Here is a 22,302-nt window from a genome sequence, read left to right as displayed (position 1 = left end):
TGTTCCCCCCAGGCTTTATCAAGCACGGCCTGTTCCCCCCAGGCTTTATCAAGCACGGCCTGTTCCCCCCAGGCTTTATCAAGCACGGCCTGTTCCCCCCAGGCTTTATTAAGCACGGCCTGTTCCCCTCAGGCTTTATCAAGCATGGCCTGTTCCCCCCAGGCTTTATTAAGCACGGCCTGTTCCCCCCCAGGCTTTATCAAGCACAGCCTGTTCCCCCCAGGCTTTATCAAGCACGGCCTGTTCCCCCCAGGCTTTATTAAGCATGGTCTGTTCCCCCCAGGCTTTATCAAGCATGGCCTGTTCCCCCCAGGCTTTATCAAGCACGGCCTGTTCCCCCCAGGCTTTATCAAGCACGGCCTGTTCCCCCCAGGCTTTATTAAGCATGGTCTGTTTTTTTCAGACTTTTTCATTATCTGTGATGTCATCAGAGGGGGAGATAGGGGTGGGCATAGCTGGTGGCCTGTAATTGGCTAGTTTTCAATACAGCCAGTCACAAGCCGCCAGCGGTTCCCCTCTAATGACATCACAAACTACATCTAAGACTACTCAGCAAGTCTGGTTGCTCTAGATTCCCTTATAATAGATATACCATGAGCTGGATGAATGAAGATCTTTATAATCACACATCTAAGATCAGTACAATCTCTTTCTTACAAAGATGTTATGGCTGATCAGATGGGGTTCCTAAAGGCGGCCATACATGCACCCATATTATAACACAAAACACCTGTTCCCCACAGTCTTTATAATCATCTATGATGTCGTTGGAGGGGGGATAGGGGTGGGCCTAGTTAGTGGCCTGTGACTGGCTACTTTTTAATATGGCCAGTCACAAACCATTAACGGTTCCCCTCTAATGACATTATAAATTATTTCCCCATGACAAGCATGGCCTGTTCCCCTCCTGCCCACCCCCAGGTCATTAATAAACAAGGTAAAAAGCAAAGGGCCAAGGACTGACCCCTGCGGCTCCCACTAACCACACTGGCCCAATTAGAAAATGTTCCGCTTACTCCCTCTCTCAGTTCTCTATACAGGTACGAAAATTATGTTCCAGGACAATATTCCTTCCGGTTTATCTTTCTGTACTGTATTAAATGCTGCTCCCTCAGTGTCGGACTGGCCCACCAGGATACCAGGAAAACTCCCGGGGGGCCAGTCCGACACCCCAGCCCGACACTGCGCTCCTTTACAAACGACAAGAAATCATGAAGCACTTAAAGATTCAACAGGCAGAGATCTCTCGGCGCAGGATGGAGTGGAAGAAGTATTCACTTTAATAATAATTTTGTTTAAAGTTTAATAAAGAATATCAAAATAAGTTATTCTGTGCCGCGAGCCTCATTTTTACGGTTGCGTTTTCTTTTCAAGTGAAAACAGACACGGTTCAAAAACCGTGGTCAAGTAATTAAAAGAGACATATTGGATAAATGGAAAAAACAATATTTTGTAGGCAATTATGAATAATATACGGTGCTGGTTCCAGTTTGGCCTAAACATTAATCCGATCTGTAAAAATGGCCCCTTTATTGGAGCTCCCTATAGATCCTATCAGTTCTCTGTCCCTGCTTGAAATGAAGGGTGGGCGTGTCCTAACAGTCCCTGCCAGAAGCACAGTAGGAGGGGGACAGCCAATCACAGCCTTGCATTCACACAAGCAAAGGCAGGCTTCAGTTCCCTATCAGGTCAGCCTCGCTGCTGATACATGTTCCTTGGTATCTTTCAGGGCAGGAGCATCGAGTCGTGATATCTCTTTGTCAAAACAAATGATGTGCCCGAGTGTATCCAAATAGTGTATATATCCACCTGTAGTAGAGACAGGGCTACTCATGGAACTTCTAAGTGAGCGAAAAACATTGTTAACTATTTAGTCCTGTCGCACACATACTGTACCTTTAACCATGTAATCTCCTCCATTCCCAGCTTGCATGGCAGCAATCCAGGAGCATACTCACTGGGCCTATACAATGGGCTGGCTTCCAGTACGTTTGCCCCTGCTTGCTGGTCACCAGTGCGCAAACTGGGAATGCAAGTGGCCAGAGATAATGGTTTCCCAGTTTGGGAATGGGCAAGTTACATTGGGGCAGAGAGTGTGGTTCAGGGGTACTATATCCTGGAGCTAAAAGCTAAAAATGTTTTTTAGGGGTTTATGTTTCTCTTTAAAGTTTAAAATTCTACTAAAAACTATAACAGTCATAGAACCCCAACCCAAGGGGGACTGGAACATCCCTTCTCCCGTGGCCAGTTGACAGAATGGGCATAATTAAGTTATAAAAAGGAAAAAAAGGAATTTTTTTCTTAAAGTAACAGTAACCAAAAAATGAAAGTGTATAAATGTAATTACAATATAATGTGCTGCTGCCCTGCATTGCTACAACTGGGGTGTTTGCCTCAGAAAGACTACTATAGTTTATATAAGTAAGCTGCTGTGTAGCCATGGGGGCAGCCATTCAAAGGAGAAAAGGCACAGGTTACTTAGCAGATAACAGATAAACCCCCATTATATGGGGCTTATCTACTAGTTATCTGCTATTTAACCTGTGCCTTTTCTCCAGCTTGAATGGCTGCCCCCATGGCTACACAGCAGGGTATTTATATAGTAGCTTTTCTGTAGCAAAAACACCAGTTTTTTTGCAGGGCGACAGCACATTATATTTTAATTACTTTAAAACACTTTAATTTTTTGATGTTACTGGTCCTTTAAAGTGATAGTGACACATTTCTTTAAAGCCAGCTCAAAACCTTTTAGATACATGATTTCCTTCCAATGGACACCAGAGGGCACTCTAATGTAACATAGTAACTGGGCCCGCTCCAACGCTCAGTGTTTGGGTATTGAATCAGGAGCAGATTCCGTTGCAGTCAGCACAGGCTATGACAGTAGGCCTGCCCAGTATAGTGGCACCAGTAGGCCTGCCCAGTATAGTGGCACCAGTAGGCCTGCCCAGTATAGTGGCACCAGTAGGCCTGCCCAGTATAGTGGCACCAGTAGGCCTGCCCAGTATAGTGGCACCAGTAGGCCTGCCCAGTATAGTGGCACCAGTAGGCTAGCAGTTTGGCAACCACTGCTGTGTCTATTGAGCAATTGCTATGATTAGTTCTCTGTTCACTGAAGGGATAAACAAATCTACTTTTTACAGGGGCCATAAACTAAATTCAAGGGAAGTGATTGTGAAAGCAGTGTTTTTATAGGAGAAATAGAATTAGATAATCTGCTCACGACATGGGAGTAGTTGGGCAACGCTGCCATTCGCCGGCACAAGAATAACTAGTAACTGGTCCATTAGTTGTGCGCGCTGGGCTACAGAGGGGGTGCGGGGTTAGGGAGCAGCTTGCACGTAATGGGCTGTGTATATAAAGATGTGTTAAATAAAATTATGTATTAAACCATGTTGTTCTTTATCCTAATTCCTGGGGTGCGGCACTACCCCGGGGTGTAACCACATTGCCCTGGGTTCCCCTAGTAAAATTAGAAATTGGAGGATCTCTCCATCCTACTCACACTTGGAGGTGCAATCTGCAGGCTCTTTGCTGGATATTATCAGGCCAATTTTGGCCCAGACTCCCCTGCGGTTCTGGGGACATCTGTGCCACCCTGGGGCAACCACATGACCATTTTGCCACAATTTCTGTATGGGACCCATTATCCAGAATGCTCGGGACCAAGAGTATTCTGGATAAGGGGTCTTAACGTAATTTGGATCTCTATACCTTAAGGGGCGGATTTACTAATCCACGAATCCGAATGGGAAAAATTCGGATTGGAAAACGAACATTTTGCAACTTTTTCGTATTTTTTGCGAAGCCGTTACGACTTGCGCAAATTGTCGTGACTTTTTCATAGCCATTATGACTTTCGTGAATTATTGCGACTTTTTCATTGCCATTACAAATTTCGTGAATTGTCGCGACTTTTTCATAGCCAGTACGACTTTCGTGAATTGTTGCGACTTTCGTATTGAGCGCTCGAAAAAGTCGCAAAATACCGATCATTACGAAAAAAACGCATTCGGACGCTTTTTGGACGTTGGTGGATTAGTAAATGTGCCCCTAAGTCTACTAATAAAACAATAAAACATGAATTAAACCCAATAGGATTGTTTTGCTTTGAATAATGGGTAATTATATCTCAATTGGGATCAAGTACAGGTACTGTTTTATTATTACAGAGAAAAGGGAATCATTTAACCATTAAATAAACCCAATAGGGCTGTTCTGCCCCAATAAGGGGTAATTATATCTTAGTTGGGATCAAGTACAGGTACTGTTTTATTATTACAGAGAAAAGGGAATCATTTAACTATTAAATAAACCCAATAGGGCTGTTCTGTCCCAATAAGGGGTAATTATATCTTAGTTGGGATCAAGTACAGGTACTGTTTTATTATTACAGAGAAAAGGGAATCATTTAACCATTAAATAAACCCAATAGGGCTGTTCTGCCCCAATAAGGGGTAATTATATCTTAGTTGGGATCAAGTACAAGAACTGTTTTATTATTACAGAGAAAAGGGAATCATTTAACCATTAAATAAACCCAATAGGGCTGTTCTGCCCCAATAAGGGGTAATTATATCTTAGTTGGGATCAAGTACAGGTACTGTTTTATTATTACAGAGAAAAGGGAATCATTTAACCATTAAATAAACCCAATAGGACTGTTCTGCCCCCAATAAGGGGTAATTATATCTTAGTTGGGATCAAGTACAGGTACTGTTTTATTATTACAGAGAAAAGGGAATCATTTAACCATTAAATAAACCCAATAGGGCTGTTCTGCCCCCAATAAGGATTAATTATATCTTAGTTGGGATCAAGTACAGGTACTGTTTTATTATTACAGAGAAAAGGGAATCATTTAACCATTAAATAAACCCAATAGGGCTGTTCTGCCCCCAATAAGGGGTAATTATATCTTAGTTGGGATAAACTACAAGGTACTGTTTTATTATTACAGAGAAAAAGAAAATGCATTTTAAAAATCTGAATTATTTCATTAAAATGGAGTCTATGGGAGACAGGCATTCCGTAATTCGGAGCTTTCTGGATAATCGGTTTCTGGATAATGGATCCCATACCTGTACTACCAGCCCTAGGACCTAAGTTGCCAATTATTATCAATAAGAGGTGCCTAATTTGCTCCCCTACTTTTTGCACACATTATCCTTTTAGGGTGAAGATAACAGAGCTACTAGTAGCAGCTACTAAAATAGACAATTCTGATAATTTACTGATAAATGTCTCTGCGTGTTTTTTAGCAGAGGCAATTCTCAGTATTGTCTATGGCAGGGGATTTTCTGGTGTTTAGTAGCCATGACAAGTAGCTGCTACAAAGCTGCTCTATGTGTCTTCACCCTAAGAGGGGTAATGTCATAACAGGTGTAAAATTACATCATTATAGCAACCAATTAGCAGGAGGCCTTTAATAGGCAGCTGTTCAAAACTGGTTGCTAAGGGTTACTAGACCCGGGAAACCTTTGCACCTATTACATTAGGAGATTTCACATATCGTTTTCACTACGTTTGTGCCTTTATTGTTCTCCTGTATGGAGTGGGCAGGTTATGCTGATATACAATGATATGATATTGAGCTGATGATGTCAGGCACAGAATATGATGGCGTCTGTACTTTGTATCTCTGATTCCCATAGGGAGTGGCTGACACCACTGGCACTGTTTGTTGTGGGGCTTCTTGCTGCCTGGGAGATACCATAATGTTTATGTCACACCAAGATGAGTAGCTGCTCCTTGTAGCTGGCTGCCTATAGGTTTGACTTGATTCTATAAGGTACACGTAAGCCTCCACCCATTTGTTTAAATCGTCAGCTCTTTGGCTGATTCAGTCACCCTGGGAGGTCCCAATTAGCCTGACCCAAACATTCCTACCCACCCAGCCCGCAGTCTGATCATGCAGGGCCCTTGTGATGCACTGCAACTGGTTTTCATTATTTTATTTGTTTTTTAATTAATTGCCTTCCTCTTCTCCCTCATTCCAGTTTTCGAATAGGGGTCACTGACAGCAAATAATGTATTGCTCTGTGAGGCTGCAATTTATTGTAATTTCTTTTACCTGTACAGGTATGGGATCCCTTATCCAGAAACCAGAAAGCTCTGAATTACGGAAGGCCCGTCTCCCATAGACTCCATTTTATTCAAATAATTCAGAATTCTAAAACTGATCTCCTTTTTTCTGTAGTATTTAAACAGTACCTTTTAATTGATCCCAACTAAGATATAATTACCCCTTATTGGGGGCAGAACAGTCCTATTGGGTTTATTTAATGGTTAAATGATTCCCTTTTCTCTGTAATAATAAAACAGTACCTGTACTTGATCCCAACTAAGATATAATTACCCCTTATTGGGGGCAGAACAGCCCTATTGGGTTTATTTAATGGTTAAATGATTCCCTTTTCTCTGTAATAATAAAACAGTACCTGTACTTGATCCCAACTAAGATATAATTACCCCTTATTGGGGGCAGAACAGCCCTATTGGGTTTAATTCATGTTTTATTGATTTATTAGTAGACTTAAGGTATTGGGATCCAAATTATGGAAAGACCCCTTATCCAGAATACCCTTTGTCTTGAGGATTCTGGATAATGGGTCCTATATCTGTATTTTTATGCAGTCCCTCTCTTATTCATATTCCTGTCTCTAGTTTAAAGTTCAAACCACTGCCTGGTTGCTAGGGTAAATTAGACCGTAGCAACCAGATAGCTGCCAAATACCAACCTGGAGAGCTGCTGCTTAATAATTGAAAAAAACCCAAAACATTATAAATTAAGGCCAATTGTAAATTGTCTCAGAATATCGATGTCTATGTCGTACTAAAAGAAATACTGTCATGGGAAAATGTGTTTTTTTTTTTTAAAACCCATCAGTTAATAGAGCTTCTCCAGCAGAATCCTGCTATGGGGCTAGCCATAATCTTCATTTCCCAGGGTGCCACAGCCATGTGACCTGTGCTCTGATAAACTTCAGGCACACTTTACTGCTGCGCTGCAAGTTGGAGTGATATTCCCCCCCCCCCCAGCAGCCGATCAGCAGAACAATGGGAAGGGGGGAAGGGAGCAAGATAGCAGCTCCCAGTAGGTATCAGAATAGCACTCAATAGTAAGAAATCCAAGTCCGGCTTGGGACTCCTCCAGTTACATGGGAGTAGGAGAAACAAAAGGTTAGCTGAAAGCAGTTCTAATGTGTAGCGCTGGCTGAAAGCTCAGACTCAGGCACAAGGCACTGAGATGGCGCCTACACACCAACAAATACAAATACATTTGTTGGTTCAAGAATAAAAGGTTAAATGGCAGAGGGAATTATTTGCTATGTAAACAGTGTCATTTAGAAATAAAAAGTACCATAAAAATCATAACAGGACACAACCCTGGACCTTTAGTCAGCTTTCTGAAGAAGGACTGGCAAATGGGTCAGTAGTGAGGATTGTGTGAGTGTGTGTGTTTGGGAGAGGCCTCTACAAAGTATGCATTTCATATAGAAGGCTTTCCTTGCCCTTTAAACAGCAACAGGTAGTAGATTGCTATGTGACTGACTTCACCTTTGTGCTCATGTCCCTGATTATATCCATGGGTTCAGGTTTCAGGTCCATTCTTACAGTCCCTGTCAGTCTGGGTCCTGGGTGCAGCTCTGCGTATCATAGGGTTTGGCATCGATCCCTCCCACTAAACTCAAATGCACAAATTGACACTGATATTGCCATTATTTAGCCAGTGGTACCGAGTATCACGCACACCATGTTGGGACTTACACTGATCTACTTGCTCATCCTTCCCACAGTGCTCTGTAAAAAACCCAGCCAAGGTAAGATCCTCTATACTGTGTATTGTCTGCCCTGCCAGTTGGTTGCACTTTCCCTTTACTGTCATTTGGCTTAGCCTCCTACTTTGTCATCATGATTGTATTTATTTTTATTGGCAGGTGTGCCACATTTTCTCGCCACAGTATATAATCCCTACGCATTTCGTGCCCCATATGGGCATAAGCCTATGATTAAGTGCCCACATAGGCTCAAAACACGCAGGGCTCATATATATGTATTAAGTTTGTAATAAATAAGCAATAGTAAGCAACATATTTCGACTTTGTGCCAGCCTGTCTCTCTTTAAGAAGATATTGTATAGGGTAGTAACACAAAGATAAGACATTACAAAAAAAAAGAAAACCTCTGAAACTGCAGGAAGGACATTTGTGTGTTACTCCACTTTACCCACAATCATTGACACAACTCGGCCAATTGGATCAATGGGTGGGAGACCCCGTGGCCATGGTGGAGAGAGTGGACACGATCAGATAACCGTTACAAGGGCGGTCATTCTATAATGAACCTACACTGGGAATACAGTTTAAATGATAGTAATATAATTCAGAATCAGTTTTATACCATCTAATGATAAATTGCCATTTGAAAATGTCGAGAAACCATGTTTCTGCCAACTTCAACTTGTCCTAAACTGCTCTGCATGGGTGGTTTGTAATGATGGTGGTGCATTCCCAAACCAGCATCAATGACTTTGCAACATCCATACCTGCAACAAACAGAATGGGAGTATTATACATGGAATTGGCACTGTATTTATCCTGCCTTGTGTTCTGGGGTATTATACATGGAATTGGCACTGTATTTATCCTGCCATGTGTTCTGGGGTATTATACATGGAATTGGCACTGTATTTATCCTGCTGGGTGTTCTGGGGTATTATACATGGAATTGGCACTGTATTTATCCTGCTGTGTGTTTTGGGGTATTATACATGGAATTAGCACTGTATTTATCCTGCCATGTGTTCTGGGGTATTATACATGGAATTGGCACTGTATTTATCCTGCTGTGTGTTCTGGGGTATTATACATGGAATTGCCACTGCATTTATCCTGCCGTGTGTTCTGGGGTATTATACATGGAATTGGCACTGTATTTATCCTGTTGTGGGTTCTGGGGTATTATACATGGAATTGGCACTGTATTTATCCTGCTGGGTGTTCTGGGGTATTATACATGGAATTGGCACTGTATTTATCCTGCCGTGTGTTCTGAGGTATTATACATGGAATTGGCACTGTATTTATCCTGCTGTGTGTTCTGGGGTATTATACATGGAATTAGCACTGTATTTATCCTGCCGTGTGTTCTGGGGTATTATACATGGAATTGGCACTGTATTTATCCTGCTGTGTGTTCTGGGGTATTATACATGGAATTAGCACTGTATTTATCCTGCCGTGTGTTCTGGGGTATTATACATGGAATTGGCACTGTATTTATCCTACCGTGTGTTCTGGGGAATTGGTATAGGGCATCCTAAAACATGCCAAAAGTTATAGGGGTTGTTCACCTTTAAGATAACTTTTAGAATGTTATAGAATGTTGTATTCCAAGCAATTTTACAATTGGTCGTCATTATCTTTTTTTTTTATAGTTTTTGAAATATTATGTGAGGGTCATTGACTCTTTGAGGCTCCAGTTTTATTTCTGTTGTTACTTTTTATTCATTATCTTTGTATTTAGTCCTTCTTCTAATCATATTCCAGTGTCTCCTTCACACCACTGCCCGGTTGTTAGGTAAACAAAGACCCTAGCAACCAGATAGCTGCTGAAATTCCAAACTGGAGAGCTGCTAAAAAAAAACCCTAAAAAAATACAAAAAAAATAAAAATATCTAATATATGTAAGCATCACCGGGGCAGGGACTGATGTATAATCCCTGTAAAGCACTGCAGAATATGTTGGGGCTACATACAAATGAATAGTAATAAGTTGAATTTTCTCTCTTCTAGTAATCGATGGAGTCTTTATGTCGAGTGAAGAAAGGCTCAGTTATGAAAGCGCAGTACAAACCTGTAGTGTAACCCACAACGCAGCCCTGGCCACTATGGAGCAAGTCACAAACGCCTATAGGGGTGGATTTGAGTTCTGCAAGTAAGTGCAACAGGCTGTAAAGCACAAGACTGTGGGGATTCCGAGATCAGGGCAAGCGCAGGGGTACCCCCCCACCACCTCCCAGCAATCCTGCCATATTTAGATATTTAGTGGCCAGTGTTGGGCTAATGCTTTTTTTTGTAATGTAAGGTTGGCAGGGCGCCATCAGAAACGTTGGGGCCCCATACAAGTTATTTATATAGGGCCCTCCATGAACACAAGTGCACAGTACCCCACATTTTGGCCAAGACCATTGTGTGTGCAATATAAACAGCGACTGTTACTCTATAATAAGCAGTTCATAGAATTGAGTTTCATTAATTAATGGGCTAATTCGGTTCGTTAACAGTCAGTGGAATTTGCCGTAATTTTAATCTCCTTCCTACCTTTGCTCTGTGCTGTCATTGCTTGATATGAAAGCAGACTCCTGCCCCATTGGCCCTGCAGATGCCCCCGCCGGCCGCGGCCCCTAGCCGCCCCTCCAGCAGGGCCCCCCCTAACCACCCGCAGTGTACCGCACCTGTCGTCCTCCCCTGAGTGCGAGGAACGGTTGGGCAGTGGAAGCACCGGCAATGGTCGGGTCTGGGCCGCCAGGGCCCAGCGGGATTTTTCCCGGTGTCTCGGCGGCCCAGTCTGACCCTGTATGAAAATTAAGTACATTTCTGCTAGGGATGCACGGAACCCAGTTTTTTGGTTTAGGCCAAACCTCTGAATCCATCCCAAGGGATTTGGACGAATACCGAACTGAATCTGCATTCGCTAATTAGGATCCAGAAGAGGTAAAAATTGCCACGTGCGTATTGGCATTCAGCTTTTAACCCTTCCAAATCCCAATTAGCAAATGCTAATTAGAATTGGGTTCGGCCAAGACCGTGGATTCGAACGAACCCTGCCAAAAAAGGCCAAATCCTGCCTAGTTTCTGCATAAATTATATAAACTGCGTAAGTTTAGGGGCCCAATTACTAGTCCGCAGTGGTTCATAAAAATTGTCAGTCTTTTAATTGGGGGTCACTGGAGTTATACGAAAGTTATGTAAGTCTCTTTGAAAGTAACGTAAGTTACGTAGGTTTGCGTAAGCGTAGGGGCAGCGCCGGATTTCTACTGGGGACGCCCCGAGGCCGCCCCCATTCGGCGCCCCCCTATCCCCCCTCACTGCGCCAACACGCATGCACCAAGCCCCCCCCCTGTGCCCGCCGAGCAAATGCGCAAGCGCCAAAGTTGAAGCTCCCATACGGAGCAGTGGGGAGAGTTCCCCATTGCTCCGTATGGGAGCAAAATGTTAAAATTTGCCTGCGGTGGGGCGGCATGCCGCCCCTATGTTTGTGTCGCCCTAGGCCCGGGCCTTTGTGGCCTCACCACAAATCCGGGCCTGCGTAGGGGCCCAATGATGTTGCTGTGGGGCCCAATAACCAGTCATTCCCCTGCTTTAACTTCATGTAGTGAACTGATATAATTCAGTAAATAGATCCCAATATAAAAAGTTTCACTATAATAAGCAGTATAAACAATTAAAATGAAAATGTGCGGGGATGAGTGGAGTTTGCCCCTATCTGCCCCTTCTCTGCATTGTCCTTTGCTTGTACCCAAGTTACCTAAGTTTCTAGGCAAGTTATACCAGTTTCTCAAGTTTTCTAGGCAACTTTCATGTAACTTGCACAAGATGCATAACTTTCATGCCGTGGCCAGGGCTCTCCCCTATGAACGCCAAGCTGTTGCTCAGACTACAACTCCCTGTGCAGTTTTGTATGTTGCTAAATGCTGGAAGTTGTATCCCATCAATATCTGGGGACCCAAGGATAACAGAGAATATAAACCTATAAAGATTAGCTAGAAATGCTGTATTGTATATACTGAACTTACTGCACCAGCCTAAAGGTTGTGCAAAGGAGCTCCGCCATCTTGGATTCCATTTGGAGTGTCAGTGGCACCGCACATGCTCAGTGTGCTGCTGAATAGCCTACATTTACAATACTGGCAGAGATAGTATATGTGGTTGTATAAGATGAAAAAAATGATCTTTATTTCTGCACTAGGTGGGGATGGGTGAGAGAACGTCGCATTGTTATGCTCCGCCTGAGCCCTTTTGAGAAATGTGGGGACTTTAATATCGGAATCCTTATGAAAAGGTGCCCAAACTTCCAATCCCAGACTGCACTGTGCATCAAGACTAATGGTAAGTTTGGGGTTGCTGCCTCCTCCAATCACAGGGACCAGCGGTATGTCTCTAGTCTAACGGTAATACCACTCGGGGTGAATACTAGCATTATGTCCTCTTCCCACGGAGCAAATATCACTCCCAGGAGAGAGACTTCAAATCCCACAAGCCATCACTTCAGAGTGGAGCATGGCGGGGAAGGGGTTACAATATGCTGTGAACCAAAGGGGAGTGGAAAATGGTTCTTCACAGTAACATGGCTTCCTTTCAGTCTGTGGAACTGGGTAAGTCTGTGTACAGGAAAAGCCCATTTATGTTTATGTATTGCTTTTCATGTAGCATTTATGCTTCTTTTGTATATAAGCCTAACTAGATTCGCTCATATCAAAAAGGGGGTTATTTTCCCTTTAATGCATAGCACAAATTCAGCTGATGCAAAGCCACACTATTATATTCCAGCAAATGAAGGGGGGGCTCTACACACAGTTAGTTACGGATATGGATAAGTCTGCATATCAGTTCCACTGTAGTACAGGTATGGGACCTGTGGTTTTCCGGATAAGGGATCTTGATGTAATTTGGATCTCCTACCCTAAGGCTACAAAAAAAATTATTTAAACAGTATTTAAACCCAGTAGTATTATTTTGGCTCTAATAAGGTTTATTTATATCTTAGTTGGGATCAAGTACAGGTACTGTTTTATTATTACAGAGAAAAGGGAATCATTTAACCATTAAATAAACCCAATAGGGCTGTTCTGCCCCCAATAAGGGGTAATTATATCTTAGTTGGGATCAAGTACAGGTACTGTTTTATTATTACAGAGAAAAGGGAATCATTTAACCATTAAATAAACCCAATAGGGCTGTTCTGCCCCAATAAGGGGTAATTATATCTTAGTTGGGATCAAGTACAGGTACTGTTTTATTATTACAGAGAAAAGGGAATCATTTAACCATTAAATAAACCCAATAGGGCTGTTCTGCCCCCAATAAGGGGTAATTATATCTTAGTTGGGATCAAGTACAGGTACTGTTTTATTATTACAGAGAAAAGGGAATCATTTAACCATTAAATAAACCCAATAGGACTGTTCTGCCCCAATAAGGGGTAATTATATCTTAGTTGGGATCAAGTACAGGTATTGTTTTATTATTACAGGGAAAAGGGAATCATTTAACCATTAAATAAACCCAATAGGGCTGTTCTGCCCCCAATAAGGGGTAATTATATCTTAGTTGGGATCAAGTACAGGTACTGTTTTATTATTACAGGGAAAAGGGAATCATTTAACCATTAAATAAACCCAATAGGGCTGTTCTGCCCCAATAAGGGGTAATTATATCTTAGTTGGGATCAAGTACAGGTACTGTTTTATTATTACAGAGAAAAGGGAATCATTTAACCATTAAATAAACCCAATAGGACTGTTCTGCCCCAATAAGGGGTAATTATATCTTAGTTGGGATCAAGTACAGATATTGTTTTATTATTACAGGGAAAAGGGAATCATTTAACCATTAAATAAACCCAATAGGGCTGTTCTGCCCCCAATAAGGGGTAATTATATCTTAGTTGGGATCAAGTACAGGTACTGTTTTATTATTACAGAGAAAAGGGAATCATTTAACCATTAAATAAACCCAATAGGGCTGTTCTGCCCCCAATAAGGGTTAATTATATCTTAGTTGGGATCAAGTACAGGTACTGTTTTATTATTACAGAGAAAAGGGAAGCATTTAACCATTAAATAAACCCAATAGGACTGTTCTGCCCCAATAAGGGGTAATTATATCTTAGTTGGGATCAAGTACAGATACTGTTTTATTATTACAGAGAAAAGGGAATCATTTAACCATTAAATAAACCCAATAGGACTGTTCTGCCCCAATAAGGGGTAATTATATCTTAGTTGGGATCAAGTACAGATACTGTTTTATTATTACAGAGAAAAGGGAATCATTTAACCATTAAATAAACCCAATAGGGCTGTTCTGCCCCCAATAAGGGGTAATTATATCTTAGTTGGGATCAAGTACAGGTACTGTTTTATTATTACAGAGAAAAGGGAATCATTTAACCATTAAATAAACCCAATAGGGCTGTTCTGCCCCCAATAAGGGGTAATTATATCTTAGTTGGGATCAAGTACAGGTACTGTTTTATTATTACAGAGAAAAGGGAAACCATTTGTAAAAATGTGAATGATTTGATTAACATGGATTCTATGGGAGATGGCCTTTCCGTAATTCAGAACAGTCACAGTGTGTGATACAATAGGTACGGGGAGTAATAATTACTCTATGTGTACAGGACCATCAGACTGGATATTTGAAGCTGCCATTGTGTACCAGCCATCTTATGAAAATGCCAGTCTTGCGTGCCAAGAACAAGGTGGTAAATTAGCCACGCGGGAAGAGATCGATGCAACGACTAATCGCATTGTAACACGCAACAAGTGGGTACCATATCCAAATCTTAAAAAATCACTGAACTACCACAACTGAGCAAGGTATTACATAACTAGAGCATAGATAAACCCCCTGCATAGATCTCTGCTTATATGTAAGCCAAGCACCTAAAGGGATTAAGGAACGGGGTTGTTTATACGGGGCTCATAATCTCTACTAAAAGCATTCGTCATTATTATTCTGTATATTGGCAAGATTTTCTGCAGCAATTTACAGAGATTGTATACCATTCACATCTGTCCCTGCCCTTGTGGAGTTTTTTAGGATTATTTGAAGTGTTATATAGGAAATAATGACAAAGTGGTGTGAATCCTTCTCACTTCTCACTTCTACAGACATTTCGGGAACCTCACGTTCCCTTTTTCAATGCTACAATGAAAAGGGGAACATGAGATTCCCGAAATGTCAGTATCCTTCTCACTTATTGCTGCAATAAACCACTAAATACGTAAGTGATATCCTTTTGTATTTGCACATAATGTGCCCTAGTGATGTGCGGGTCAGCTGAACCCACCTGCTCACAACCTGATCTAGCAATCCACCGCTGTATATAGCCGCCCCCACCCATCATCAGTTGTGTTTAAAACCACCTTTGTTAAAGGTAATTGCATCAAAATGCACTCCTTGCTGCCCCCTATAGTTGAGCTTGGCGCTGCTCAGTCCCTCCATTGGGCGCTGATGCCCCTATTGACTTGCACGGCAAACACAGGACACCAGGCAGAAAATATTTGGCGCAATTGTACCCGACTTTCAACACACTCCATGGCATCCATTTTGCCAAATTGCAGTTGAGATAGATGCAGCACTGCCAGCACAGTTGCTTTAGTTTTGCTGGAATTGTGTCGGGGAAAATGGGGCTTGTTGGGAAAAAAAACATGGCGATTGTGCTTGAAATTGCACTTTGCTTATTGCACTTGGCGTAAATGAGCCTTTTACTGCTGGACAATCTGACCCAATGGCCATTCTCTTTTGCCTCAGCCCTGCCTGGTATGATTTTGGTGTTGGTTTCATCAACATAAATGGCACATTTGAAGACCCCTGTGAGAAAGTCACCAGCATTGCTTCAGCTTTCTGCTACGACAAAGACAGTAAGTACACAAAGCTCTCCCAGTTAAAGGTAAAAATACCTGGGGGTGAGAGCCCTCCAGTAACCGGCTACCCCTGGCTGCTGTTCTTCTTAAAAAGAAAGCCCCAGACCAGGGTACATTCTGCAGAGCTAGCGGCTGCCATCTTCTTGCCTCTTCCCCGGTGCCAATTGGAGCTCTGCACATATTCAGCACAGAAAGAAGTTCAAATGCACCCAAGCAGGCTGGCACAGGGGATGCCTGGCAAGTAGAAGGCAGCTGCAAGCTCTGTAGAAAGTACCGCTGCTTATATATCTGCTGGCAACCTACTGTGCTTCACTACTTTTTTTTATACTCTCTTATCCCCCCTAACTGCCATCCCACCACACATATCTGTTCCCTGCTTTTACTGTATTTGTTCTACTCTTCAAACCTGCTATTCGCTGCTGCAGGTTATACCTGCTTTCCTAATTCAGTTGCCTTCATACCTTCAGGCCAACTGTGTTGTACCCATCCTCTCTTTCTCCTGCCACCATCATTCTCTCTCACACTTACCTGCCAACCTTTTCTATCTCTCCCGGCTACCTGTGGTCCTTTACCAACCTTTCTTTCTTCTACATTTCATTTCTTCAACCCACCATCTTCTCCTACATGTCTACCCTACTCTTCTACCCCTAGATCTTCCTTCCCTACACTCCCCTACCTCAATCCTCTCCTACTTCTTTCACATTCTGTCCCCCTGGCTTGACCCTGTTGGCTGCCTGCAATCCTTTCCAAACTCTCCTGCCTCCCATCCTCTTCTACTACATCCAGTCATCATTATATATAGAGTTCTGGCCACATCTCCTCACCTGCAGACCCTTTCCCAACCCGTTCCACCAGGCCATCCCACTGTTCTGGCCACATCTCCTCACCTGCAGACCCTTTCCCAACCCGTTCCACCAGGCCATCCCACTGTTCTGGCCACATCTCCTTACCTCCTACCTGCAGACCCTTTCCCAACCCGTTCCACCAGGCCATCCCACTGTTCTGGCCACAGCTCCTTACCTCCTACCTGCAGACCCTTTCCCAACCCGTTCCACCAGGCCATCCCACTGTTCTGGCCACAGCTCCTTACCTCCTACCTGCAGACCCTTTCCCAACCCATTCCACCAGGCCATCCCACTGTTCTGGCCACATCTCCTTACCTCCTACCTGCAGACCCTTTCCCAACCCGTTCCACCAGGCCATCCCACTGTTCTGGCCACAGCTCCTTACCTCCTACCTGCAGACCCTTTCCCAACCCGTTCCACCAGGCCATCCCACTGTTCTGGCCACAGCTCCTTACCTCCTACCTGCAGACCCTTTCCCAACCCGTTCCACCAGGCCATCCCACTGTTCTGGCCACAGCTCCTTACCTCCTACCTGCAGACCCTTTCCCAACCCGTTCCACCAGGCCATCCCACTGTTCTGGCCACAGCTCCTTACCTCCTACCTGCAGACCCTTTCCCAACCCGTTCCACCAGGCCATCCCACTGTTCTGGCCACAGCTCCTTACCTCCTACCTGCAGACTCTTTCCCAACCTGTTCCACCACGCCATCCCACTGTTCTGGCCACAGCTCCTTACCTCCTACCTGCAGACCCTTTCCCAACCCGTTCCACCACGCCATCCCACTGTTCTGGCCACAGCTCCTTACCTCCTACCTGCAGACCCTTTCCCAACCCGTTCCACCAGGCCATCCCACTGTTCTGGCCACAGCTCCTTACCTCCTACCTGAAGACTCTTTCCCAACCTGTTCCACCACGCCATCCCACTGTTCTGGCCACAGCTCCTTACCTCCTACCTGCAGACCCTTTCCCAACCCGTTCCACCAGGCCATCCCACTGTTCTGGCCACAGCTCCTTACCTTCTACCTGCAGACCCTTTCCCAACCCTTGTGCTTCTCCTTTGTTCCTATGCACTATGCTCTAATCTCCCCTGGCTGCCTGCTGTGCTTTACTGGTTCTCCCTGCTTTCAGTATATTTCATTTATTGATCATGAATGGAATGAACTAGTAGGAATAGACTATGGACTATGCCAAAAACTCAGTGTCATTTTGTCCTATTTGTTTTAGGAGTGGATGTAATATTACAAGACAAGACTGAAAGTAAGTTCTACGTCATGGACAAGTAGCCATTTCTGTAGTTCTGGAATGGTTGGGTCACTGAACATTGCATTACCCAACTTTTTGAACTTTGTGGTTTATGCAGCAATAGGTTCAGTGTTTCCTATACATATAGTATCCCACAGCAACCAATTTTCAAATATCAGCCCTATAAGCACTACCTGCTTATTGGTTCTTAATGTACACTACACCTGGAATGATTTTACAGCTCATTTATAAATGGGGGCAATGTGCAAACTGCAATGCACTGGTTTCACCTTCTGTACACTTTACCCCCCGCAGAGCATCCTCACACTAAGCAAATGATAGGCACTTCTACCTGTTATTACATTCCCACCTTTGTTTCTTAAAGTGATAGTACTAGGGGAGCTTGGCCCTCACTGTGTCCTCTTTCTCTGCAGACTTGAAAAGACTCATCATTCTTTGTATTCTGGGATCCATATTTGTTATCTTGCTGATTTCTGCCTTTCTTATGAAAGGGTAAGTCATGGGTCGTCATTTTGCATGTGTGCAGACTTCAGTATGCTGAGGCCACTCATTTTCTCATGAAGATAAAAGCAGGTAGTGGATTTCAGAAGACATGCTAAGTTGACTGTATTCTGGGTAAAGCTGGCCATAGAGGGGCAGATAACAAGCTGGTAGCTCAGTCCCTCAAGGCTGTGTTGTTAGGTTATCAATTCATGTGTGATGCCTGTTGATCAGTTGGGCAAGTTAGGACTGCATCTGAGCGCTGATGTGGTCCTCTCCTGATGTATCACCATAGGCCCCCTTATCATCCAATCACTGCCCCAAAGGCATACAATCAGATCAGCACAATTTGGGCCACCTTGTGATAGGCCTAATCTGGTTCTTTGACTAACCAATGAGCTGATCTATCAGTGTATGGTGAACTGGCTTTGCTACAGTTGCTAGAAACTTGGGAGGCTTCTGTAGATATCTGAAGGTGCATTAAGCTGGTTGGCTATACCTGGCCTGGAAGTACACCCCTGCTTATGTGTGGAATACCTGTTTCTCAACTCCAGTCATGACTTGGGCTTTGCTGTTTGTCCACCCCCTGTTAGAAGTGGATAAACCCTGCACAGCCACCATGAGAAACCTATTGGAATATTCAGCGTATACAGTGTTGCTCCTCAGGGCTTTGTGATTTCTCCTTGTAGACCCTCACCAATGGCAGCACTGCATTCATCTGTAGGAGGTACCTTCAGTTGATTGGTAACCAATCAAAAACAAAGTAGCAATGGGTGATGGTACAAATACTATTGTTTAATTTGCTTGTGTTTCAGGAACCAGTTTGTCTGTTGTCAAGAAAAGTTACCAGTGGTCACAAGAGACGACTCGGGGTGTATTAAGTACCCAGAGACCCAGTGGAATCAAATGCCCACATACAGAGTTATTGGTGGAACAATGACCTCAGTAGACTCCAACAAATACCTGAGAGGAAACGACAGACGCCAGTCATACTTCATTTCTCAGATGAGCCAAGCGAGCGCCCCAATGTATACCAATGTGGCCTATGACCAAAGTACCGATACATAAAAAGCCATACAGTATATAGCCTATAACCAATAAGTGCATTAGATAGGCAGCCAAAGCACTAAAGTCTTTACATTGCTAGACCAGTTTATTAAATATAGAGGGGAGCACAAACAATCCTGTTCTTCTCCTTAATATGTTTTGGGCCCTTTGGTGCCCTATATTTATACTTGAGAAATGTAGCTAAGGTTGAGATGTCACCTTACTGATGGCATTAGGGCAAAAATGATCCAGTTCCTTTTCAGTCTAAAGGGTAACATGAAATAAAAAGGCTCTTTATTATTACCTACCATGCCAGAGCACTAAGTGGGCAGAATTGGGTCCTTTGGTGCTCATGCATAGAACCAGAGCAATGGTTCTTTTGTGTGCCTTTTACCGCGTACGTTAGCAAATACAGGGCTCTCCTGCTCCATGGAGCCCCCGCTGCTCCCTGGCTTCTAAATGATACTCAAGCTTTGGAAAGTCAAGGGGACACCCCCTTATTGCTCCCACCACCCACCCATTTACATCAATGCCTACAGCAATCACCCACACTTTTTGCACCCTATTTTGTAAGCCTTAAGAGTCGCACATGTAGGTGTAAGAATGGAATCTTTAGGGGCAAGGCACAAATGGAAAAATAATGCGTTTTGCACCTCATTTTTGCACTTTGCACCCTTCCATCAATGATAAATAAGCCTTCAGGTCTCAGAAACCCCCTTTTGCTGTCAGAAGCTTAGAGCTGAGGAGCAAAGGTTGTGGTTCCTTGGTTAGGAGCGGCCTTCTTGCCTCACTCGAACAGCAGGTATATCATTAATCTTTGGACTCCCTAACACTTTAGTTTATTATTGAGTGTGTTACAGTAAAAAGTGAAATACTGTTTTCTACATGGAGGGTCAACTGGCTGGGACCAGTGAAACAAGAGGCTACATGTGTGGCACATGTGTACCCTGAAAAGCTTACATTGGGGTCACTGGATGAACCACACTTCAGCCATCATATCTGTGTATGCCCAGTAACAAACAGACACCACTAAAGTAATTGGCAAAAGGCATGGGTGGTATTGTGGGATATTTGGTGTTTTCAGGTCTGAACCGAGAGTCAAAATATTCCCGGCATTTCAAATACACAGAGGCCCAAATGACTCCATAAAGGCCCAATAAATAGTGACTGTCTATGGCATCTTACAGCAGCCTCTCTGGCATTTGGCAAATTTCACAGGTTACCAGACTGGGCCTGGGTGTTTTCTCAATGGTACAAAAATGCCAACGGATAAACCACCACGTCTGACCTTAGGAGATATATCCATATGCAGTTTTACGGAAAACTGTAGGTCTTGCTCTGCCCGGTGGCTCTGTACTCATGGGAGTGCACATCATTGCTTAATACCAGGGGTGTAAAAAATATGGTATAGAGGCCCAGTGGACACTGCTGTGGGACCCACTAAATTCTAGTTACCCCTAGCTGCAGACTAAACGGGATGCAGATCCCCAGGACATAACGGGTTTAATTCATGCCCAAGGCTGCTGTGATCCTGGCGGATCACTGCCGTGTTGCTCAGCCAAATTAAACTAGAGAAGGTACATTGTTTGTATAATAATATAGGGTAATACATATGTGTGATTCTCTGAATGGTTGTGCATTGTGTGTCTGCGTGAATAAAATAATTATGGCGCTTTTTGTAATTATCTTTTTTTTTTGCATTTTGCAATTTTGTAAATATTTCTGCAGTTTTGCACATTTTTTGGCTAAAGACAACGGGCTAGTTTTGCTTATCATTAGTGCTGAGTACTGTCAGGCAAGGCAGAGACAGGGGGTATAATATCTAGTATTTATCTTTGTGAGGTCCCCCCGTAGGGTTGAAATTAATAATTGCATTTCTGTGGTGTAGATGTTGCCGGGAACACACCATTCTCGAGCACTGCCCCTCACCACTTTCTGTGTAGCTCCGCATTTTGTTAGTGTGGTTCCCTTAGCCCCAGCTTTATGGACCAGTCTTTTTGTGGCATATATCTCTGGTAATCAGTAAACCCCAGCACTGTAAGGCAGCAGTGCTAACCATTAAGCTGTGTCACCCTTCACCCGATACCATCTTGCCTTAAAGGAACAGTAACACCAAAAAATGAAAGTGTATAAAAGTAACTAAAATATAATGTGCTGCTGCCCTGCACTGGTAAAAGTTGTGTGTTTACTTCAGAAAGACTACTATAATGTATATAAATAAGCTGCTATGTAGCCATGGGGGCAGCCATTCAAAGGAGAAAAGGCACAGGCACATAGCAGATAACAGATAAAACACTATTGTATTCTACAGAACGTATCTGTTATCTGCTATGTAACCTGTGCCTTTTCTCCTTTTTTCCAGCTTGAATGGCTGCCCCCATGGCTACACAGCAGCTTATTATATAAATTATAGTAGTGTTACTGAAGTAAACACACCAGTTTTACCAGTGCAGGGCAGCAGCACATTATATTTTTATTACTTTAAAGCTCTTGCATTTTTTGGTGTTACAAAATATATCACAGAGTTACAGCCCCTGACACCATCTAATTATACACACTGTCCCACAGTTATAGCCCCCTTCCCAGGCACTCACTACCTTACTATACAGACTCTTTCCAGGGCTGCTTTACTGGGCCCCATATGCCTACCTGGCCTTGACCCATTACACCCAAACACCCTGATCTGCCAAAACCCGCCAATGTTTTGAAAACCCCTGCCCTCTCAGGTCCCTAAGAAGACTCCTCTCCACCCAATGGATTATCTGCTCTTTCCTGCTAAATCTTGCCTTGTTTTACCTTCTATCTTACAGTTACATCCCATGATACCATCTAGCCTTATTATACATTTGCAACCCCTTCCTCTGACCTATCATGCCTTACTATACATACTATTCCATAATTATAGCCCTTTTCCTGATGCCACCATACCTTTCTATACTATATACTACAGCTACAGCCACTGATACCATCTAGCCTTACAGAACACCCTTCCCAACAGTTGTAGCTCCTT

The 22,302-nt window shown here is 43.3% G+C and overlaps 1 protein-coding gene across 1 annotated transcript; it reads left to right on the top strand.

Annotated features, from left to right (window-relative positions):
• Window positions 1-7,460: 7,460 nt before the first annotated feature.
• LOC116410282 lies at window positions 7,461-20,969 on the top strand. Its single transcript, XM_031900489.1, has 8 exons — window positions 7,461-7,823; window positions 9,798-9,939; window positions 11,974-12,113; window positions 14,410-14,554; window positions 15,546-15,655; window positions 17,727-17,759; window positions 18,179-18,257; window positions 19,061-20,969. Exons 1-8 carry the CDS (start codon window positions 7,757-7,759, stop codon window positions 19,311-19,313), a joined length of 969 nt encoding a protein of 322 aa, XP_031756349.1. The 5' UTR covers window positions 7,461-7,756; the 3' UTR covers window positions 19,314-20,969.
• The last annotated feature ends 1,333 nt before the right edge of the window (window positions 20,970-22,302 follow it).

The sequence above is a fragment of the Xenopus tropicalis genome, chromosome 4 (genome assembly GCF_000004195.4).
Source record: "Xenopus tropicalis strain Nigerian chromosome 4, UCB_Xtro_10.0, whole genome shotgun sequence".
Classification (NCBI taxonomy): Eukaryota; Metazoa; Chordata; class Amphibia; order Anura; family Pipidae; genus Xenopus; species Xenopus tropicalis.
Note: the sequence above shows the minus strand (reverse complement) of the source record. Positions and strands in the feature narration are given on the sequence as shown.

Bases quoted from the DNA above. Each gene is read 5' to 3' on its own strand.
- LOC116410282 (XM_031900489.1), top strand. From the start codon at position 7,757: ATGTTGGGACTTACACTGATCTACTTGCTCATCCTTCCCACAGTGCTC. The intron at 15,656-17,726 runs GTAAGTACACAA...TATTTGTTTTAG, and splicing joins TTTCTGCTACGACAAAGACA to GAGTGGATGTAATATTACAA. The intron at 17,760-18,178 runs GTAAGTTCTACG...CTTTCTCTGCAG, and splicing joins ATTACAAGACAAGACTGAAA to ACTTGAAAAGACTCATCATT.